Source organism: Argiope bruennichi, chromosome X1 (genome assembly GCF_947563725.1).
Source record: "Argiope bruennichi chromosome X1, qqArgBrue1.1, whole genome shotgun sequence".
In the NCBI taxonomy this organism is placed as follows: Eukaryota; Metazoa; Arthropoda; class Arachnida; order Araneae; family Araneidae; genus Argiope; species Argiope bruennichi.
The window spans coordinates 118,339,127-118,356,618 of record NC_079162.1 but is presented as its reverse complement, the minus strand read 5'-3'; the positions used below and the strand labels follow the sequence as shown (position 1 = coordinate 118,356,618).

The 17,492-nt window shown below is 27.0% G+C and overlaps 1 protein-coding gene across 2 annotated transcripts in view; it reads right to left on the bottom strand.

Moving 5' to 3' along the window:
• LOC129958615 (MICOS complex subunit Mic60-like) overlaps positions 1-16,788 on the bottom strand; it is a 30,265-nt gene extending 13,477 nt beyond the window's left edge. For both annotated transcript variants that reach the window (XM_056071213.1, XM_056071214.1), the window contains exons 1-3: positions 16,665-16,788; positions 12,741-12,793; positions 1,253-1,432 (exon numbers count right to left, since the gene is read on the bottom strand). In XM_056071213.1, the coding sequence (XP_055927188.1) occupies positions 1,253-1,432; positions 12,741-12,793; positions 16,665-16,703 (272 nt within the window). In that variant the 5' untranslated portion in view covers positions 16,704-16,788. The remainder of the gene's footprint in view (positions 1-1,252; positions 1,433-12,740; positions 12,794-16,664) is intronic.
• Between the last annotated feature and the right edge of the window lie 704 nt (positions 16,789-17,492).

Here is a 17,492-nt window from a genome sequence, read left to right as displayed (position 1 = left end):
ATGTAGTGCATTTCTTTATGGAAGAAATACAGTTTAGATAACTTAAACAATTCTTGCATTTACATTGCCATGAATCAATATAAGGTTCAGAATATTACATATATATAAACAACCAACTCCACAAACAATATAATTTTTTACTGAAGAAAATTTGATTACAGTATAATCAGTCTATCACTGAAAACAGACTTCACCTATGAATATACAAAAGACATTATAAATTTCAATTATCAAATGAAAAATTCCTTCCCAATCAAAAGGCAACTCTCTATGAAAAATATCTTTTCCATTAGTGACTACACAGCTCTTATAGTGTGTAATCCAGTTGCTTGCAAATTTACATGTACAAAACCATTAATCTCAATTTAAAAACAAAAATCAAATTAAAAGTTTGGAGTAAATGATTTTCTATTTAAAACAAATAGAAAAATTTCATAGGTATCAAAAATTAGAGACATTTAAAAACATTTTAGAGGCATTTAAAGTGATTTTTTTTTTTTTTTTTTTTTTTTTAATATGAGAAAAACCAACTTTTCCATAAATATGTGACAACAATAACACGTCTAAATATAAGAACCTATTTTTTTCATGACTCTTCATCAGTTTTCATGATACTATTTATAATCTTTTTAATAACAATGATTTTAAACCACATTAAGAACAAATGAACTTAGAGCCTAAAATTATAAACCAAAATCTGATAACCAAATTAAAACACCAATCAATACCACAGGTCCAATACTTCACTATGACATTTAAATTAAAAAGAAGTTTAATCAACTCAATTATATATATTTAACAACCTTCAGCAGAATCAAGGCTTGTATTTCAAAGGACTTCAGCTTTAAAAAATCCCCTATTCTAATTCAACAGAAAAATAAACAAGTTACATTTTAAAATGACAACCTTATTAACAAATGGATTTTAGAAAAAGAATGAATCTGAAAATTTACCTTACATAAAACAGTTTAACATAAATGCAAACAAAAAGAAAGAACTCAAAATACTTTTTTAAAATGAACAATCAGAATGCAACAGAATTTTAAAAATATAATAAAACAAAACAAACCCTCTCAAAAACTGTAAAATTATAACCACATAATAACTTTACTATTTTCAATTGCTGATATAGAATACTTTTCTCCAGTTCTACAGGAGGATACTTTTTTATCTTTAAAATCAATGCTGAAACAAAAACGTAAAAATAAGCAGTATTCTAGCTTTCATCATGGAATAATGTCAAATAACTTACACGATTGGCTTTTGATCTTCATCTGGAAATAATTTATAAATGCGATCAACATAAGGGATATTATCTTGCAGCACTTTTTTGAATTTGGGATCATATTTTCCATAAACTACAGCCCCAGCAAAACCAGCGCCAGCAGCAGCAAGTACTCCATATACCACTTTCCCTCCTCCACCACCTCCACTGAAAAAAAATTATTGTAGCTAAGGATAAATGTTTACATTAATTTTCTTTTTTTTAATATGGATACATGCTTTAAAAAAGTCAAGAAGATAAAATATGAACTATCTTAAATATTAATAACACGATATGATGAAAACAGAAAATTAGATGGAATATTTATTTAGAATAATACTCTACTTCTAGACTTTTGGAAAACTACATATACATTATATACAAACTGACATCAGGATACTTTTTGTTCCATAAAATCTTTCAATGATAGCAATATTATGGCCTGAATTTATGGACATTTGTTCAAATGACAAGTTCCTAAACAGGCATGACAACTAAAAGATCTATGCTCTATTTTTATTGCACAGTAGTTTCAAAAGTCGATTGAAATTAACCTTCATTAATGTCTTCTTTAAGTTGCTATGTTGTTCTCCATTGTTGCAATCCCCTTTTTATCAGACAAAATCCTTCTACATTACAATGATCTATTTGTGACCAATTGTTATAGCTTAAGGGACAGAAGATTGCACTTCTAACAATTAAAAGTTTTAGAAACCTCACTTTGTAAGGTACTATACTGAAAATCTATTTACTTAACAGATTTACAATATAGAAACAAGTTTTTCAAGAATTCCCAACAAGAAAAGCCTTTACAATAAGACCTTAATTATGCTATACACTATTCTCATTTATAAACAACATATTTCATTAGTGTGATAAAATTCATATTAATGAAAAATTCTTTAATCTAAATTACCATCTCATTTGTTATCCATTTCATCAATCAATGTGCATATACAGGATATCTGACAATTAAAAATATAATATTTGTCAAGAATTAAATAAAAAGATCAAAATATGCATTAAAATATTATGTATGGAATATGCATCTGCATGCATTAAAAATTAAATAATTATTATTATGGAAACTTAAAAACCAGTGAGTTAATTGCTATTCAAAAATTAAATTTAGGAAAATAAAAAGAAAGATCAAGTTGTTTTTACTTCATCCAAATCTGATCTGTTTCTTCTTTTAATATCAAAAATTCAAATATTTTTTTAATTCATTTGGTAAAGATCGCAATTTGGTTTTTTCTTTTAGTTTTCAGTCATTTGAACAATGCAATTATATCATTTTTTTAAATTTATTTATTTATTTTCCTTATCTTTTTGATGTCAAGACTTGCATAACTCAAAACTATTCTTGTTGGATGAGAATATACAAATGAATACATGCATCACTAGTAGAAAACATGAGTAAAATCTATTCGAAAACTTTTTGCAATTCAATATAATAAAACTATCGAGTAAATTTTTCAAAATAATCTACAAAAACTTTAAATACTGTACATTTAAATGATAAGGCAAGCAAAATTATAAATGATGTTCCTTTTCTATAGCCGGTAAAGATTAATGAACATTCATAATTAAAAATGTGAAATTAACATGAAAATCATCAGATTTTTTAATATTCAGATTTATAATACAACATGAAGCATCAGATTTATGACATGGCTCACTAGATTCATAACTTTTCTCATCAGAGACTATATATCCTGAGCATTTTCAGAGTACATTTCAGAAAGTTATACTGACAATTTTAACCATAATTTTTTTTTCAACTTTCTATGATATCATTTAGAAAATTATATGATGAAAAAGTTCAAGATATGGTAGTTTGAAAGAAAAACTCTGATATTTTTACAAATTCGAAATAAAAATTAGTTTTAAAAAATAAAACTCTGAACAATCAAATATGATGATAAAAATTTACATAAAACAACATTTTTGTCAAAAGAAATTTTTAAACATATATAACAGTAACCAAAACTGAGAACACTTTTGTACTTTTAGTATCTTTCAAAATTACATTATTATAAATCTTTCAAAAACGAAACACTTTTATATTTTTAAAAAGGCAATGTAAAGTTGAATATAGACATAAATAAAGCTATATATTTCACAATAACACCATGAATTAACATATTTTAATAATATAAAATATATTATACTTGACTCCTTCATTTCTAATGCCGGGAATAGCTGATATCCACATAATAATCATAGTTATGAATGCCAGCATCCACATAACAACCTGCAGAGAAATGCCAGTTTAAATCTACATTATCTACGAACAAGTTAAGGTATAGTAGGGCTTGTTGTGACTGCTCTGCAAAATGTTTGATAGAAAGAATGAACTACAATATTCAATTATATTTGTTCATCTTCCAATTTTTTTTTTTCCCACTAGAGTTGAGTGTTATAAGGCAATAGACAATTAATGAGAACAATGAAAACTTAAGGAAAAAGAATTTTGAAGAATTTTTGTATTGGTATATACGCCTGCTATCTAATAGTATTCTCATTTCTAACAAGTATCATAATTTGCTTGATATTTCAAGCTTTTGACTTTTCTAGTTCAGCTGCAGTGCTACAGTGACCCCAACCATCATAGAAAAAAAGTTAAAAGGATGTTTTTTTTTTTTTTTTCCAATCAATTCAAGATCAATACAACAATGCCTTATTCACCCGACAAGCACTTGAAGCTCTTTGTTGTTTTATGATACCAACACATCTTCATTAATAGTTATTTAATGAACGTAGCGGATTTGCGATGCTAGGATAGAAAAAGGGACCATGTGGTTCGCAGCCGAGTAACAAGACCACAAGACAAAAGTAACACTCATGTCTCATAGCTGTTTTCTGATTTATAAGGTTCACCACAGACTACAAGATTAGTCACTCTTTTAAGATACACAGGATTTGAAACAAGTGCAATAGATTTGTGTCAAAATTAAAAAATAAATGTGACAGCATATGACTTTTCAATATGCATCTATATATAATAAAATACAAAGCAGTATGAATGTGCTTGTTCTCCAATATTTTTGGCAAATTTAATATTTTTTAGAAACTTTAAGTATAAGAAATGTTGTCTTACATAAATGTTTTTCTACACTTTGCAATCCTATGTTATTAAAAATTTTAAAAATTTGAAGGGAATTTCCAAGTCAACTCAAACTTGGTGTGATGTTCTCTTGGGAATAAAAATTTTTCAAATGCATGGATGTTAATAATTTATCAACATGAAAAATTATCTAATAAATAATCTTAAAAACAGTCAAAACATATTATAGAAAAGCTTAATTAAATTTTAGGTATAAGTACAATAATACACTTGCTGTCAAAAGTTAAGATAAAAAATATTTTTAGTATTTAATTTCAAACAAATGAATATAAAAATATATTAGAAACAACTGTTTTATTGGATTAAAATAAATGATGCTTTATTGGATTAAAGTTTGGTGATCTATGTATTCCATTCACTACAAAATTTATTCTTGATATATTCTTCAACAACTTCAACATTCTTCAACTTCTAGCTTGATAAGGTTATCATCCATGAGGAGAAATCGCTCACCAATATCACCAACATATGATTTGATATTGTTCTGATATAATCTGATCCAAACATCAATCAAGAATCTTGTCTCTAAATCTCGCAGTGTTGAGATTTCTTTCATGTAGGTCAATGTGCTGCATTGAGAGATTTCAGCTCAAACCATGATTCCACTTCTTTTATAACAGTCTTTTTCAACAATGTTACACTGATGGCCTCAGCCACCTAGTTCTCCCCATATCAACATAGAACCTGAATAATTCCTGAGAGCAAAGATGGATTTATCCATGAAGAAAATCAAAACCTACTGCTATCTAGATCAAATAATTTTCATACTTATACAACATAAATGAACATGTCTGCATCTTCAAATTAATGGAGCAGACACAAATATTATCCTAACAAACAATCCTGGTTGTAGCAAAATTATATGAAGCACAATAAGGATTCTTCTTTTATAGACTGAAAGTACCAGAAAGCAATCTTCTGCGAAGGCTGTAATTGCTTCACCCGAAATAGGTCTTCTAAAAAGATTAATTTTTGAACTGAATTTGATTCCAGAGTCTTTGGATCATACAGTGTGGTGCATTAAGATTTCTACAGCATCAGTTTGGGTCAAACTCATTTCCATCCAGCCGATCATCTGCCATTTTAATAAGATAGTATCCGAAATATTACCAACAATATCTTTGTAGATTAAATTTAAGAACAGCAAGAATTCATAGACATTATTCACAAATTGCAAAAGCAAGACATTCAGAGTTTTCATTAGTACCTACAAAAATACCAATTTCACTCAAAAATAAGAAATGGATATAATTCTTTCATTTAATTTAAATAATGTTACCATTCTTTATTTAAGTCATATTAGTATTTTTCTTTGCTTTTATTTAATAGTGAGCTTCCAAAAACAAATTGTACTTTAACTCTTGGAGGTCAGTGTGCAACTAAATAAAATATAAAAGAAACAAACAAATGTCTCAATCAGCAAAAAAAAAAAAAATGCTTAACAATATGATCAGCCATTTATGACACATAAAAATGTAAGAATTGCAATATGCATATTCAAGACACATTACTATATAAACTAAACATTTAATACAGTTAATAAGCAAATAAATTCATTGATAAACTCAAAAAAAAAAAATACTTATATCAACAAAAATTAAGAAGAATGAAAATAAAAATGAACAAAAGTATTACCTTCACATTCTTTTATTCACTAATTAACATGCTTCTTAATTCATGATTAACTTAATTGCTTAGCCATACACAAAATCCTACATGCATACATATCTTTAAAATTTTTCCTACTTATAGAATAGTAATATAAGGACAAATTATTATTTATATTAAAAATACTCACATTTCAAAAACAGTTTTTCTGTTTAACCCATATTGAACCACTCAAAAACAACCATAGGAAAAACAAATTTTCAAAGACATGATCAATACAAGAAACAAACACATATAAAATAAAAATGTTAAATTTTTTAAATGTTTTTTTAATACAGACTGTGCTACAAATAGGACAACAGTCCAATAAACTAGTAAAAATTACAAAGGCTGACTTACCTTATAAAAAAAGATTTTATAAATAGAAATCCAAAAAACAGTCTGCATAGTCCAACATTACACATTTTGTAATTTGTAATAGTTTTTTTCTTGCAATGTTTTAATTTGCATCGTCTTTATGAACCATTTAGATTTTTTACTATTAAATGCTTACAATTTAGATGACGAAGTTCTTTATTACTCTGCAGCATACCTCTTTGTCTAATGTTGTTTCACCAAGATAACTTATTGTTACTGACCTGTGAAATGTTAATAAATCCAATGCATTGTTAGGTGAAAATATTTTGGATATTTTCCAGGCTGCAATAAGAGCAGTTTCAAAACAATTCATGAAAAGTAGACAGTACTACTTTTTTTTCTTGAACAGAAGTAAAATAATTTTCTACATGACTGTCAGATAAGTCAATGTCATTTTTATACTTGTTATAAGAAATAACAGAAAATGGTACATCAACATCCTTTCTGCCTCCTTTCACACAACGTTGTACTTTACTGTGCACTTTTGCAACTTCAAAATGTGTTAGTAATGAAACTACACAGCTATCATTCCAGAGATGTGAAACTATTTTGTTTGCTTTGTCAAACAATGAATCAGATGTTCCTCTCCCAGTTTTTGCTAATAATTTCAAAGCTATCAGAGGGCATTTTGCATTTGACTATCTCAAATAGTTGTGCCACACAAAATCCTTTCTGTTTCAAACAAACCATTAATCCATGTGAAGTAAAAAAGTTATCCATATATATCCTATGAAACTTAAGATTTTTCACAACAGAGAGCAAAGATTTCACAACATGTAACTTTCCTTGGGCATCCTGATAAGGAATAATATTGAAGGGAAAGCCATGATAAGATGTCAACATCCACAACTTGTATCCAAATTTCACAGGCTTATTTTTCATGTACATCTTACAACCATGTTTGCCAAAATAGCCTACCATTCTTTCATCAATTGTTAGATTTTCTGAAAATATTACGAACTAATGTAGTAAAATATTAAGTTTTTCTAAAAGTGTATGAATTTTATAATAACAATACTCTTTGTTGATGGCCGAATTGTCATTCAAATGTAGATATTATTTATGTAACTACATTGTTTCCTGGACATAGCTCTATTTACTAAAGTTGTGCCAATACCTGGAGCATTTTCCCAATATATTTTTTAATGTAATTATTAAAATATAATAACCACTGTAAAAAAGGATTTCTATAAATTTTTTGATGTCACTTTTACTGACTTCAAAAGAATGATCATTCTTCTGTGCTGCATATAGATTAGTTTCTATAATTATATGCAATATCTTATCATTAGGCATCGCGTAAAAAAGTTGAACAGGAGCTTTTCCTGATATCTTATCTGCAATATGTTGATGATCTTGAGAAGAAAAAGAACACTGTGAAAGCAAAAATTCTGGTTAACATTTTTTTCTATTTATGTGGTTTTGTATCAAACCTGTTTCTGCACAGATATTTAACAAAACCTCTACAGTTCCAGCAGTATATCAAATTTCAGAATCACCACATATTTCAACTATATTACATATTATGAAAGAATCGTCTATTTCTTCATCACTAACCGCATCTGGTTCCGGCAGAATAATTATATCATTTCAGGATCATCAATTTCTTCATCCACATATTCAAGAGTTTCCTCTACTATTAGAAATTTCCTGGTCCTTTTACAACAATAAAAATTGTCTGACAAACTTGCAACTACAAAATAAAGCAGCAACTGAACTAATGGAAAGATAAGAAAACACTAAAAATAAGTTTCATAAGCATATGTGCAATAGCATACACAAAAGAACTTATTTGACAAAGGGGACTGATACCAAGGAATATTTTAGAACATTCCAACCTTTTGTTGCTCCCTATTCCCTAGCATAAAAAGATACACTATTTCCTGAATTCAAGGAATGCGATCTAGAAGTATGGGTGATTTTAAAAAAAGATGGGTATCGGACCACTGTCCTATTTATAGGATAGCTAGAAAAACGCATGCTTATATATTTATTTTTTTAATGTTTTGAACAACACTGATGATATACTGAAAAAAACTATGACATTCTTTTAGAGGTGAATTAAAAGAAATTTTCTTTAATTATTTTTTTAATTCTATTTTTTCCGATTAATTTATTTAATAGTTTCTACCAAAAAAAAAGTTCAAAAACTCACCACCAGCAGTGAAATAGTGCTGTTTCTAAAACGTGTTAAAAAGCATGTTCCACCAGTGCTTTTGAGATAACATGCATTGAACATGCTTTATAGACATTTTAGAAACAAACACATTTTAAACCAGTGTCTTCAAGTCCTATTTTGCTTAACAATATTGCATACAGCACCATTTCACCTCTGGTGGTGAGTTTTTGTACATTATTTGGCAGAAAGGAAATTTTTATGAACTTCTTTAATTTATCACCAAATTTGATAATATTTGGTCCAGTAGTTTTCTTTTTATGACCATTTCAAAGCGGAACTTTAATTATAATCACCCTGTACATTAAGAAACTCGGTTCCTATTTATTCCTTTGTATTACATTATTTTTTATTTATAATTTAATATTGCATTAATTATTTTTATATCAAAAAGATTTTAAAAAATACTTCAAATGTATATTCTTAAAAATATCAGATCCAATGATTACTAAAAAAATAAACTAATGTACAAAAATGTAACCAAATGGCTATTTAAAAAAGGAATGTGCTCACAAAAGGCCATTTCCTTTTAATTTAGTAAACTTGACTTTCAACTTTTATCAATATGTTATAAGCTCAATTAATACAAATACTCTAGAAAAATTTCCTCGTGCAGGAAAGAAATAAATGTATAGTACAAATTAAATTTTCTTACAGAAATTAATAATTTTGAATGACAATTGATGTAGACTCTAATGTAATAATCATGCAATTCTATGAAAAACAGCTAGTATCGTATATTTAAAATTGATCCAACCACAAATTGAAAAGAATAAAATTTAAATTTGTCTAGAAAAGTATTCAGGAATGTAAAGAATTCGGCTTAAATTAGCTCATCAATTACTATCACAAAAATTCAAGGCCATTACTTGAATTCCAGATAACGGATGATATTAACCCTTATCATGGCAAGAGTGATTGCTTTTTTGAAGAAAAGCAAAAAAAAAAAAATGTATATAGGTAGCTTATTTTATATTTTTATTTTATAGTGATAGTATATTTTTATAAAATTGTATGCATGGTATACTATACAAAATGAACATAAGGGTTAATCTCCCCCATTTATTGCTACTCCTAATCTGATAATTTTTATGACATCCAAAGCTATTTGGCATCACATAGAATATAATATAAAACATACACAATATAATTAAAATCAAATATTTACTAGCAAATTATTCAGTCTACTTTATTTGTACACTTGAATAACAAAAATGTCTTTTTTGTAACTGTTAAGGAAGCAAGAGCATTAAATTAAATTCATCAAGATGAAATTTTGGACTTGATAATTATCAACTAAGCAGGTAAGACTTTCTTGTAATACTGCCTTAGCAAATATTTATTACTATTATTCATAAAAATTTCAGTTTTGAGATTGATGCTCTGCCTTAGTCACAGAAACTGATAAGTATATTGTTAATGTAATTTTATTTGTAATTATTATTTTTTGTGTGTTATTCATAAGCTAAATTGGTTAATTAATATTGTTAAAAAATAGCACTGCAAGTACTCTCTGAATAGCACAGTTTGAGAGTGAGTGACAAACACTTGTATTACTCATATCCATGTTTGTTATGGAAAAAAATGATGTAAATAGACACAACTTACTCCTTGTTACCAGCAATGTTAAATGCGAAATGCTATGCGATTTTCAGCCATGTTTTGTGCGAGTGTATGTGTGATATTGAATTGCAAAATTAATAAACAAAAGGCAATCAAGAATTTTTCAGTGGATAAAAACACAACACACCCAGCTACAAACATAATGATGCAAGTAATGACTGGATGAGATTAACAGTTCTTTATTATTACAAATTCTACTAATCCTTAAAGCTAATAATTCTTTAAAGCTCCTCTTAACTGAGATAAATAATGCTTAAATGACTTGCCTTAATTCAAGATAAATGGGTTGAAAATATTGTTAACACATCCTATGAAAACTATCATATAAAATCAAATCTTTATCATGGATTTTCTTTTACACTTACTTTCACAGAAAATAAAGGTTAAGAAAAATCAATATATTTTATTATTCACATTTTGAGCCCTTAAGCACAGCCTAGTGGTGGTTATGACACTCAAAAGATTTGTATATTAAACTCATGAGAAATTCTATAAAATTAAATATTAATCAGAAGATAAGAACAGAAATAACATTGTTTGAAAAGTTTGTACTCGCAGGATATCTCACAATGTGACATTAAAAGCCACAATTTAGTTGCATACCACAATGATGAAATGAGCACTTGGTAAACATATTGAAACAATGTGGCATCTTTTGCCCTTTGTTGTAGAATAGAGAACACAGAAAGTGGATTTTAGGCATCATACTTTGAACCAATTACATTAAAATTTTAAAAATATCTGTTTGGTCACAAGACCACCAACCAAATTTCAGTAATAAAAGTCATTGCATTTTTGAGTTACCACATTCACATACAAAAGAAAATTTAGACTGACAGTCAACCTATTGACAGACTTTGCTCAAACTTTGATACAGATCTAAAATTTTAATCATAAAATAAAATGCTAAATTTCAAACATTTCCCTCTTTGAAATTTTTAAATTCAATATTTTAGTCTACATATCACATACAAAATTTCATCCACCAAGCTCATTGTTGTTTTGGCTAGAAGACAAAACCAAAATTGTTTTCTTTATTATTATTATCATAGCTCTGGAGAATCTAAAACATGGAAAATCCTGAGGTTGAAATTTTTTAATGACTGCAATTCTTCCTACATTTCATGTACGAGAAAGAAAAATGGTTAGAAGTTCTGTACCAAGAAGATTACATTTAAAACTTCAAATGAATGTGTGGAAATTATAAAAATGATATTCTTTAAGCACCAAATGGACATTTTAATATACTTGGCAAATTTAACAAAATCCCAGTATTTTCATACCTCTTAATAGTTCGAAGTAACCAGACATTATAGGTTATAGAAAATTCTTCAAATATTTCACAGTTCTGTTTAACTTCCTAAGCACCTAAATCTATTTTGTTCATTTTTCATGCTCAATTCATAAGGAAATAATTCTTTACAAATCCAAGAATGATTTTTCCTTACAGTTTCAAATATACTATTGCATTCAAAATAACTGGCCACTAGAAAATTTAAAAAGGTATTACAATATTTCAGTGAAATGCTAAGTCACTGTAAACACTCTGCCACAGGTCATCTTTCATTCTAAAGGAATAATACATGCAATAATATATTCATTTAAGACAGCTAAAAACTACTTTCAGTGCCCTTTTTTCATAGTCATCTAATCAATTATTCTTAATTTATGGCACTGGCTTTTTTATTGGTGGTGGGGAGTAATGTAAACCATTGTTCTTCTACTATAGCTGATTAAGGGCCGTTTTCTAGGAGAAACGGAAAAAATTTTTGCATTCCATTCAGACAAGTTTACAGCAGTATTAATATCACTGTACAACTATTGACAGAAAGAAAGTACCTTACATTAATTGATAGTTATTAATAAATTAATACAGACAACACACATGAAAATGACTATATTTCAATGCCAAAATTTGTCTTTAAAATATATAGCAAAATAGTCACTAAAAATATAAACTTTGATAGGGACTTTCAAAACAGTTTGAATTTCTAAAAAAGAGGATATTTAGTTTCATAAAATTAATGCTCTTAAACTTATATGTTACATTAAATGTGATTAATGCAGTGATTATGAATAATCATCAGTAATTTATATAATCACCAATTCATTACATCTACCATTACATACATAACATGAACAAACAGCACAAGAAGTTTTAACAATGATCATTTAAAGATAAATGTTACAAAAAGTCAAACAATGCTGTGAAAATTAAGATTTAGCACAATGTCAAATTATTAACATTAAACTTCATCATCAAAACAATAGCGCTTGTTATGCTCATGAAAATTAAATTTCAGGTTTCTTAAATCAAAAAATTTTGTAAGTTGCAGATTTTGTCCTTAGTTCTGTGTTTAAGTTGCATTCAGCTGTATTCATTTATTACTCTCAAAAAAGATTCTCATATACACTTATACAGTAAAAAATAAATTTCTTTTCTTGATATTATTTATAAAAACAATTTATTTTATAAACAAGATTTAAATTAGTTTTTTTTTTTTTAATTACTGCAAAATATTTACCTTGAGGATGAGCTTGAATAAGGACGTTTTAGCTTTTTTAAGTGTGAAGAAACCTAAGAAAAAAAAAACTGTTTAAGTCAACAAAATATAATGCATTCTTGGTGCAATAAACAGAAAAGTAGACATAGAAATTTAAGAGCTTAATGCTGAAAAAACTGCTTTATCTAAAAAAATTTCTACATCCATATTTTGAGTATATAGAATTTAATCTAAAGAAAGCAACTTAATGAAGACAGAAGCAGTATTTATCATAAAATTGAGATTGATTAATATCATATAAAAGAAAGGGAATTTCAGGTACCTAGTGGCAAAACAGTAAATGTTTGTATACTAAGATCATACAAATATGAGAAAGGAAAAAAGCCTTAAAAGTTATTTTAATAATAATATTTAAGTTTCTGAGATAAATATTCAGAAAAATATTGATAATGCCAATACGAAGAAGCATAATTAAAATACAGTAACATTTAAAATATCTAAAGATTAAGTTCTTTGTGCAAATACTGAAAATGTGAAATAATCTGTGAAAATAATACAAAAATTCATTTAAAATAAACTAAAATAAAATTTAATTATTTATTTAAAAATGCTGTAGCACATATATGAGAAACAATGTTCCAAAATTAACATACAAAACACACATTACAAAATTAAAAATGAAATGCTATGTCACCATGCTTAAATTTAAATAATATTTTTACAATTTACTACGCATATACTACAAAATTTCTATTTCCATCACATTTCTAAAGGAACTTCGAAGCTTTAAAAATATGGGATGACTAAAAAACTTTGCTTCAAAAATTAAGAATAAAATAAAAAAAATAAATAAAGGAAATAGAATATTCTTTGCATTGCAGTATATTTAATGTTAAATCTACCATGACCACCACCAAATGAGTAGTTTTCGATAGCAGTTTTGTCTGTATATTTTTTTCTAAACTTAATTAACTTCAACATATCCTAAGTACCTTATTTACCCTTCAGTTACACCATTATTTATCGCAGTTCTAATGGTAGAATAATGAAATTTAAAATCAGCATTTTAAAAAAGTATCATAAATGTAATCAAAAACAATATTATAACTCAATTACCATTTACTATCATCCCATTTCCTGATATGTAAAGACAAACACAAAATTGAACTAGATGAATTAAATTCTGAAATCTTCTTTCAAATCTTGAAATCAATACTGAATTTCAAAATTATCATTACTCAAAACTTCAAGAAATTAAAGACTTTTCTCAGACACAATACCGAAAATATTATCATAATCAAGTAGTTATGCCAATTTTTCAAACAGTTACTTAAATTTAATACTGCTCAAATCATAAAAATATAATATTTCCATTTCTCTTAAAATATTCATAAAAATTAACAAAATTTTAAAGCAATTCTGCTTTATATGTACATCATAGAAATAAATAAATGAATAAAATATATTATACTTTTCCAAGTAAGCTGAGAATTTTCATGACTTTTGCTATAGCTAAATTATGAGGGTGACATTTTATGCAGATTATTTAGTCTCGCAAAAAATACTATACAAGCAATAAATTGCTAAATATTGCCAGATATAGCATTTTTTATTTCTATACTTCTTATTTCTTAAATTTAATTTAATGAAATTAGTTTTGTTAAAATGAAAATTTTGTGAAAATATGTTATTTTTCCAAAATTCTTCATCATTGCCGATTCGTTATGCCTCTGGCAAAATGAACAAATGATGTTAATGAAATTTAATACTAGAAAAATAACAAAACATATACACATAAACAAAAAAAAACCCAGAATACTGTATATGATTCACGCATAAAAGTAACAATTAAAAAGGAAATTAAAATCATTATTAGTATCTGGCTTTTTATTTTACAGTGACTTGATTGGAAAATACTCCACTCATTTTATGATGGCTTCATGATATTTTCACCCTCATAATGACATATTTGAATGACATGAAGAATTTTTGTTTTTTAATTTTTATTTCAGCTTATATACAGGCCTTAATCTTTGAAGAAAAAATGCACCCTTGGTTGCTTATATTTGGAAATATACAACCATTTAAAAAATATTTCACATTATTATCAATCAAATTAATTTTTTATTAGAATAACTAAACCAATGGAAAGAAATATAATCCTCACAACAATATATTTTTTAAAGAAATTGAACAATAAATTTTCAATTTTTTTTTTAATTTCAAGAATGAATTATTAGTATTATTCACTAAAAAGAGATTATTTAATATTATAATAAGCAAAAGTAATAGGAATAGAAGTTTTAGAAACATGAACCAAATATCTACAAAATGCAATTTTATAAATATTAAATCAAATAAATGATACTAGAGTACTAGTAATTTAGCAATGTTATTCTTCAAAAGGATAGCAATAGTATCATTAAATACCTGAGTTTTCCTATGATGTTTAAAAAGCAAAAAGATACAAGATTAAATTTTTCAGAAATTTAGATAATAATATTCCAGTATCATATTTTTAGAATGCTGGGCTGAAAACTGTGCAATGCACCAGAGAACAACAGATAGTAGAAATAGCCAATCAAAATGGTCATGGGACATAACATCTTTTATTAGACCCTTTTTTGGAACACAAGGAATAAGATAAAAATTATTCAGAATTTTGAAGAGGCTTGTGAAGCTTATTGGAACCTAGTAACCAATTTAAAACAATGTAAGCTAGATACAGTAGTTTTACTTTGAGAGTTCAAATCCTGACATTGAATTGTTTTTCTTTTTCAGATCATCCTCAAATTCAATAAAGGATAAAATAGCAGGTCTCTTTTATAAGAAAAAAAGAGGAATTTCAGAAAATTTTCAAATTGAAAACTTGTTGTAATTTAGTTGGACTATTAGTTCCTTTGCTCCTTCATAAAACTTCAATTTACTCAAATGAAAATTCACCAGCTTCTCAAATTCTAACTTAAATGAATTCCAAAGATTAGGATTGACTTGCTCCTGAATAAAGTGGTATATGCTGTTCTACTTTCTATATAAACACCTATGATAAACTAGGTATTCACAAATAGGTTATATGATTTATATATGAATTCAAACATGGACTAATTTCTAATAACATCTTATATCATCTTTATCACATAGAACCTTTTTGGCGATTCAAGCTCATGTTTATTTCAGAAAATCCTATATGTTCCTTTTAACGTTTCTGTAAAATCCTAAATAATTTTAAGAACAAATTACATTACTTCCATTATACTACTAAATATCTTTTTCATAAAACAAATTATTTTTGAAATTAAAGTGATGTATTCAAAAGTTTGCTCTACAATGTACACATATTATCCTTTATAACTTTTACACCATAGAAGCTAACTGCATGCATTGCTACTTACACTGTAATCAGTAAATACAAATTCAAGTCAACTTATTGAATAATAAATAGTATTTTAACTCACAACATCATTTGTTTTTCCTACCATTTGAACTTGAAAATCTTTCTTGCAGCAAATTTCTTCACTAAATGAAAATTTCAATGTTGTATCATTTCATTGATCTTTGAAGATAACAATAAGTATTCTGTAGAAGACGCAGGTTCAAGATCAGTTTCATTAGCTGATATCTGAACTATTTAGCAGGATGTTAAATAATATTTATGTGGTACCATGGCCGGTTACCTTAAAAGATTGGACAACTACATAAAATATTCATCCACTTAGCAGTAAAAAAAGAAAAAGAAATTGACGAGCCCTCTATTCACACATATTAAAGCAAAAAGAGATCAAATGCTTTTATATAAAAATAACCTATTTCATAAATGAGACTTCGATGTTTTCGAGATAACATTCCAGAAGAAATAACTATATTTGCCATGCAGGTTCACATAAAAGTTGTCGATACATGATTTATCAAATACGTTACATAACAAATTAAATCCACATAGCTTACTTTTGATTTAGGAAGGTTAAGCCGCAGAGACCGCCACATGTTTTGTATTGCAATTTGGAAAACCTAAATAAAAATCTGGAGTCCTTGAATTGAATCGAAAAGAGCCGAAAAGTCGAAACAAATTATTGTTGCCAAAAAAATTTCTGACCAAGAAAAAAAATGTTTCCTCTTTTGAACAGAAAAAAATTTCTCAAATTAATTTCAAATTAATTCTTTAGTTACGAAAATAACGACCTGTAGGACTAAAATCAATAATTTATTCCGTTAGGATATAGATATTTGCAAAGTAATGTTCTTAGATCATTTTTTTAGCATTGAGATTGGACCTCCGAGATAAAATAAAAACGTAATGTTAGTATTGAGGGAAATGAACTATTTAGTTTTTGTTCCGAAATTATATTGGCAATATATTATCATATGGTGAGTATTTTGCTCAGCTTGTCATGAGACATATGATAATCAATCTGTGGTGTAGGTCCAAATTTGTAAGCCTTTTAGTTAACGGATTTGAATATTTAATTTTCTCATTTTACTCTTCGTTTACAATCTTCATTTTATGAAAGATAAGACATTTTATAACCAAAAATTTGTCATTCCTTCTTGTTCAGGTCCCAATTTTATTTATTTTTTCTTGGTTTCGAATGAACAACCAATTCTCTCTTGTTAATAAATGTTATTTAACAAGCGAATAAGTTGTCAGCAATCTCGTCTTGTTCTCTCTGTACTATTGATTTTTTTTCTTCTTACGTTTTGTATCCTTTTGTCCGTAATTTTTCTCGTACCACAAATATAAGAGAACTGTACATTCCATATGACAAAATGTCTCCC